This window comes from Dromiciops gliroides, chromosome 1, assembly GCF_019393635.1.
Source record: "Dromiciops gliroides isolate mDroGli1 chromosome 1, mDroGli1.pri, whole genome shotgun sequence".
Classification (NCBI taxonomy): Eukaryota; Metazoa; Chordata; class Mammalia; order Microbiotheria; family Microbiotheriidae; genus Dromiciops; species Dromiciops gliroides.
The window spans coordinates 106745868-106752589 of record NC_057861.1 but is presented as its reverse complement, the minus strand read 5'-3'; the positions used below and the strand labels follow the sequence as shown (position 1 = coordinate 106752589).

Below are 6722 nucleotides of genomic sequence, written 5' to 3'. Positions count from 1 at the left end.
TCAGAGATGGAAAGTGTATGTAATATATTTATGAGAAAGAAATTGATGAAGATATAAATATTTGAACTGTGAGCACCAAGGGATAGAGAAACATGGCATATACTACATGGTTTACCATCATGGGATGCAATGAAGTGATTGGGAAGAAATATTATGCTAGACACTTCCATATGCAGGCCAGCAGGAGGCATCACTGGTGTGGTAAGATTATTGGAAATTGGCTGACTGATTGGGATGAGCCACATCTGTCCTGTCCTGAGTGATGTATGCTGCTGATGTCAGCAGGAGAAACCACTCTCCATGGGCAGTTTTTGTTTGTTTGTTTGATTGATTCAGGGCATTTATTTTAACACACAGTTGACTCCTCAAGATGAACTAGATGCTGCAACAGCTGCTCTCTTGGGTTTAGGTGTTGTTCCTTCACGGAATCCATTCCTGAATCGGTGGTAGACAATTTTTAGGTGCCTCATTCGACCAGTACCATTAGTGTTGCATCGCTTAGCCTTTGCACTCCAATTATACTTTCTCTTGCGTTTGGTAGGATACCCACATTTACTGCAGGTTGACTTCTGAAGATGGTACGCATTAGAGCCACAGTGACGGCACAAAGTGTGCATCTTATTCCGGCGCTTACCAAATGAAGACGTTACCTTCATCATCTTCCTCCTGCCACCGGGACCAAAGAGCCACAGGCAGTTTTGAAGGACCTCCCCTTTTGGGGGAAGGAGAGTAAACACTTGCTGAGGGGAGCTCAGTCTCTTCTGGAGTGACTTTCCTTCCGTTGGTGCGAACAGCAGGAACAGATGAGTCCTGTGGGCCCTGGCTGAAAAGCTGGTTTTCCATTGAAGCTACAGCCCCAAGGTGGTGAGTTAACATATGAGCCCTGCTCTTTTGAATTAGCTGAACTGGAAGCGAGTTTGGGGATTGTATAGATTTAGGTTAGAGTTAGGAGGATTATCCATATTTCTTTTTCCCTATTCCCTTGTCTTTGATTTTATTAATTTCACCTTTGCTGTTTATTTCATTCCCATTAACAAAACCTGATTTGTTTGTGGAAAAGAGGCTGTTAGGCTCCTTTCTTATTGGCCTGGGAGTAATATCTAAAAAGGCAATTCGGAGGGGAGGGAGCTTTGGACCTAGAGCTCCCTCATTATTTCCAGGACCCCAATATTACGGTGAGCCACTCAATTAACTTTCCATATATTAAATTTGGCCCTCGCACTGGCAAAAGACAGCTTGGTTCTTTGCTCAATGAAATATAGCATGTTTAAACTTCCAGCAATTGGTAATTTGGCCAAAATTCAGAAGCCGTGTGCTGGTAACTTTGGAATTGATTTTTTAACAAAATGTTTATGGATATGTAGTTTAAAAACAAAGGAATGAGTTTCTAAAATTGGCAATTTCAGGAAGGGTAACAGACAAATGGAGAGATGATTTTAAGTAAGAATCTTATTAAATACTCTTTAAATCAACCACTTAAGCAGCTATCTGCTATTCTGCATCTAATAATGGACCTTAACTTCATCATATATGGTCCTGTTGCAAAATAAAGACAAAGGACGCTTTTATCTCCTAATGGATCTCTGATGAATTATCTTGATGCAACCAAGCTTAAGAAAAGGGGCCATTTTCCCATCATGGTCTTTGCCCTGAATGTAGCTCTTTCCCCATAGGGCTTTCCCCCCCTGGTGTTGCTCCCTTTCTCCCCTGCTGTCAAATACTGTTCAGTGAACACAACTACTTCTAGTATAGGCCTAAACCCTATTCCAAATGTGAGGTCTTTTTCAGGCTACGATCTCTATATAAATGAAGGATGTAATGCCTCTCATGTTACTCACTTCTCTGGCTCACTCTTAAAAATCTAAAAATCCTTTTAAGGCACTTCTATTATCATTCTCTTTTTAGTACAAAAACTCTTCCCATTGGTGGTTCAGTATTGCCATAGAGTTTGACCTACTGTTATAATCCAATCTTTGGTAGAGTCCCTCTTTGGGTCTCTAGTGTAAATACCAATAATGATAATAACAGCTGGCATTTATAAAGCATTTTATAGCTCTAAAGTAAACCTGATCCTGTGAGGTTGTTAATGAAAGTATCAACATTCTCCATTTTATATCTGAAGAAACTACGGCTCAAGAAAGCTAAACAATTTACTCAAAGATATCAGCTTTATCAGACTCAGGGCCCTCATCTTCTGGACCATTTTCATTCTTATTCAGGCACTAGGCTCATACTTATTAGCACTGATTTTGTGGCCACCTCCCCTACTAATGTTGCTGGAGTTTTTCTGGTACTCACTAAAGAGCTGACATTTGCAAGGTTTATACAGAAACCATTAGTTGGGGGTCAGCTCCCATTTCACCTTCGTTTTGAGGGGAATTAAGGAAAGGTTATAACTGAATAATATATTTTCACTCAGTTTATGGAAATTTCAGGGAGGAGAAATGCAGAGACAAGTCATCCATAGCATTCTCCTCTTGTTATTTTACAGAGAGATTAGAGGTTCAAAATTGATTTCTCAGTATACATAGGCAGCTTGCCTACTTAAAGAAAAGAACAACTCATCTAGTTTGACTACAGAGGATTCAAATATATTAATGGATTGGAGAGAGGAGGAGGAGGATGGAAGATTGATATAGCCCTTTGTATTCTATTACCCAAGATTCTTCAGAATATCACTGACCCAGGGCATGTGAGAGTAGCACCTCAGGCCAGAAGGCCAAATGGGAGGCCCTATTCTGTTAGTACACCTGGTTCTTGGCAGCCAGTTTCATTTTGAAACAGGAGGATTCACAACAAAACAAAGACTCAGCAACACAGCTGCAGTCAGAGTCTATGCTTGTCTGTGGGGCAGCTTCCAAGTTAGGACTGATCAATGGATTTCAGGAGAGAGAAGGCAAAACCACACCAACTGCTCTCCTCCTCCCCAGTTAGCATTACTCAAGCCTTGTATATGTCTCAAACACCATTTGTACTGTTTATAAATAGCTCCAGACCCAATAATGCCAAACAAACCTTTTGCACCTGCCAGGGCTTAAACGCCTCTTTAGATGAGGCAGGTTTCTAGGTAACCAAATCCTGTTCAAACCAAGGCCTGGGTTGGGGCAACAAGCTATTTCTCTGGCACTTTTCCCTGGGAATTCTTTTGAATGGTGGCATCAGAGTCATCGATAGGATATTCTCATCAAATCCTTGGAAAATCCAAAGTAAAAACATTTGACAGCAACCTATCCTGGCTTATATGGACAGAAGAATATCACTCAGCTGGGTAAGGGAGATGAACATAAGGTAGAGTGCCAGCCTATGGGACAATTAGAAAATAGTATACTCATTATAAGGTCATGAATGGGGGCAGCTCGGTGGTGCAGTGGATAGAGCACCGGCCCTGGATTCAGGAGGACCTGAGTTCAAATCCGACCTCAGACACATAATACTTACCAGCTGTGTGACCCTGGGCAAGTCACTTAACCCCAATTGCCTCACTAAAAAAAAAAAAGTCATGAATGTCAGAGCTAAAGAGGTCATCTAATTCCCCTCCCCCTTTTCTTTTAGAGATGAAGCACCTGAGACTTAGAGTGGAGAAGTATCTTGGCCCAGTTCACAAAAATACTGAAGGATCTGTGATCTTTGTCAGCATCAGGAACCCCAACTGTGGGCACTCCCTGCACCAAATATAGATCCTATTCACTGGAGGTAGTATAGTAGAAAGAGTAAGTATTGATATGGTCCTTTAAGTTCTATAAATTTCCTGCTGTGTGTTAGGTCATTTGATCTTTAAAATAGCCTCCTGAGTAAGGCAAATATCAAATTCAGTTCAATTCCACCCAAGGAATATTTATTATATATTATATATCTAGTATGTATAAGAGAATGTGAGAAACCTTGGAAATACAAAGAAGGAAGGAAGGAAGGAAGGAAGGAAGGAAGGAAGGAAGGAAGGAAGGAAGGAAGGAAGGAAGGAAGGAAGGAAGGAAGGAAGAAAGAAAGAAAGAAAGAAAGAAAGAAAGAAAGAAAGAAAGAAAGAAAGAAAGAAAGAAAGAAAGAAAGAAAGAAAGAAAGAAAGAAAAACTCCTGCCATAAAGAAGCTTACATTGAATAGGAGATATAACTTGTATGCACAAATAAAAGCAATATTTATAGAAACTAATACAAAGAAATTTGAGGAGGGAGAGATGGGGGTGGGGTAGGTAGGAGAAAAGACTTCTGGTAGGAGGTGTAATATTTGAAAGAAACAAGGGATTCTATAAGAGGTGAGGAGGGATTATATCCCAGGCAACAGCAACTATTTTTGCAAAAGTGGAAAGAGGTGAGATGGAATCCCAGGCATTTAAGAAACCTGAAGACCAATTTGACTGAAATGAAGTATATAAAGTGACACAATTTCATAAAAGCCTAGAAAGTTTGGTGGGAGCGAGATAGTAGAAAGCTTTAAAGACTTAAGACTTTGTTTTATCATAGAAATAATAGAGAGCCATTTCATGTTTTAGGGTGGCGGGAGCAGAAGGCAATATGGGAGATGATCCATCATTTTAAGAATATCAGTCTGACTGTTGTGCAGAAGATGCACTGGATGCACTGGAGAGATTAGTGGTAGAAGAGTATTTAGGAAGTTACTGTAATAGCCCTGGTAAGAGGCAGTGAAGGCCTAAGTAGAAGATGTATAAGTGGAAAAAAGATAATAGCAATATTGTAGAGATGACATCACCTCCCTGATGGCATGGTCCTTTTACAGAAGGAAGGACAAACAACAGAGGCAAGATAGACAAGACTTGGCAGTTGGTTGGATATGGAAAGTGAGGCAGGGTAAGGAGTCAAGAATGACTCAAATATTGAGAACATTGGTGACAGGAAAGATGGCAACATCTATTTTACTGAAGAGGAAACTGAATTCCAGAGAATTTCAGTGACTTATCCAAGGTTATGCCACTTCTAAATGGCCCTGGAACTAAAACGTAGGACTACAGACTTCAAATGCACTTCTCCTGCCACCAGACTATGTCATCTTTCTAAGTACTGGTTTGTTATTGAATGAATGATGACTTTGACAGTTTGAAACAAAAATACTGTTATTCTCCTAAAAAAGAAAACAAAAAATGGAGCATACCTATAAATAAACACACTGAAAATTCAGAGAGCAAGTGAATATACACTTACTCACCCTATTGATGTCTTTTCAAGGTTTACTGCAGTGGCTTGTCCTGAGGCATATCTGGCTGCTCCCCAAGCCAGGAGATGTTCATTACATTCAAGCCACTGATGTAGAAACGGAGATATTATCCAATCCCTGGAGCCTGCATGCAGTGGTTAAGAACTATCTATGAATGGCAGGTGGAGAAACTGCATTATTTAAATTCTGCAAATGAGACTTTTCCCCATCAGAGTTTAGATTATCCAGGAATGGTTTCTTCAATAAACACATTTCCTTATCATGGTTTTCAGCCTACCACAGCTCAATAAATTTTGCAGGCTTAGACCCATCAACTAATGACATCATCAGCTCATCTGCCCCCTCAGACTATTCAAGTTGGGCCTTTGTATTTCCAGAAAAGGTGTGGTTACTGAGTTGGAAGAGGTGGGATGGAAAATGTAGAGGTCTGTCACCGGACTAACCAATCACCAATCACAATGACACTTCCAGAGCTCCCACTGTGCACTGAGCCTGGGAAATACAAAGATATAGAACCACAGGATCTTAGAGTTGGAAGGAACATCAGAGTCCCTTCTAATTCAATCTATAAATGATAAATCACCATTTAGTTTTTGCTTGAAGATCCCAAGTGAGAATTAATTCTCAGTGATTCTCAAGGCATTCCCTTCTACTTTGACACAATTATGTCTATTAGGAAGGATATTCCTCTTATGAAACTAAAATTTCCCTCTGCATCTTTTGCCTTTGCTCCTAGTTCTTCTCTTTAGGGCTAAGTAGAACAAATTTATTTCCTCTTCTACTTGAAAGTCCTTCAAATGCTGTGATTCTATACTGGGGATGGAAACACAGCTGGCAGAATCAAGTTACTTATATCCTGGGGATCAAAAAAAGACCCCAAAGAACAAAAATAATTATCTGCCCTCAAGGTATTTACTTTCCATGGGAGGAAGGGTTACACAACATTGACAAAAATAAGGAAATACAATATAAATTGAGGAAGCTTAGTGCTTAGCATGGTGTCCAGCCCATAGTGTGTGCTTAATAAATGCTAGATTCTTTGACTTGAGGAAGAAGACACTGACCCCTATGGGAACCAGGAAAAAACTTCCAGTAGGAAGTAACACCTAAAATGAGCTTGGGATTGGACTTCCTATGGTTGGCCCAGAAGTAAGAATTAGAGGCAAAGGATAAAAATCTCATGTAATGCAAAGCCTCACATAATGGAAAGAGTGCTGGGTTTGGAGTCAAATTTGGGTCTGAATCATAATTCTCCTACTTAAAACCTGTGTAACCTTGGGAAAATAATTTTGCCTTTCTGCCTTAATTTCCTCGTCTACAAAATCAAAGTCCCTCACCTTTGAGGTACTTTCCAACTCTATGTCTGTTAAAATCATCCATCCATCCATGCATCAATACTAGCTGTGTGACCCTGGGCAAGTCACTTAAATCTCATTGCCCCACAAAAAAAAAGAAAGAAAGAAAGGTCATGGAGAACAGGAGAGATACTGTCATACAGGTGAAGGGTAAATGTCCCAATTTTTTTAATGGAAAAGAAATAGAGTCAAGAAACTAT

At 40.0% G+C, this 6722-nt stretch overlaps 1 protein-coding gene across 1 annotated transcript; it reads right to left on the bottom strand.

The window, feature by feature from the left end:
* Nucleotides 1–360: 360 nt before the first annotated feature.
* Nucleotides 361–659, bottom strand: LOC122739878 (60S ribosomal protein L37-like). Its single transcript, XM_043981593.1, has one exon. The coding sequence runs from the start codon at nucleotides 657–659 to the stop codon at nucleotides 366–368; it is 294 nt and encodes a 97-aa protein (XP_043837528.1). The 3' UTR covers nucleotides 361–365.
* Nucleotides 660–6722: the final 6063 nt, after the last annotated feature.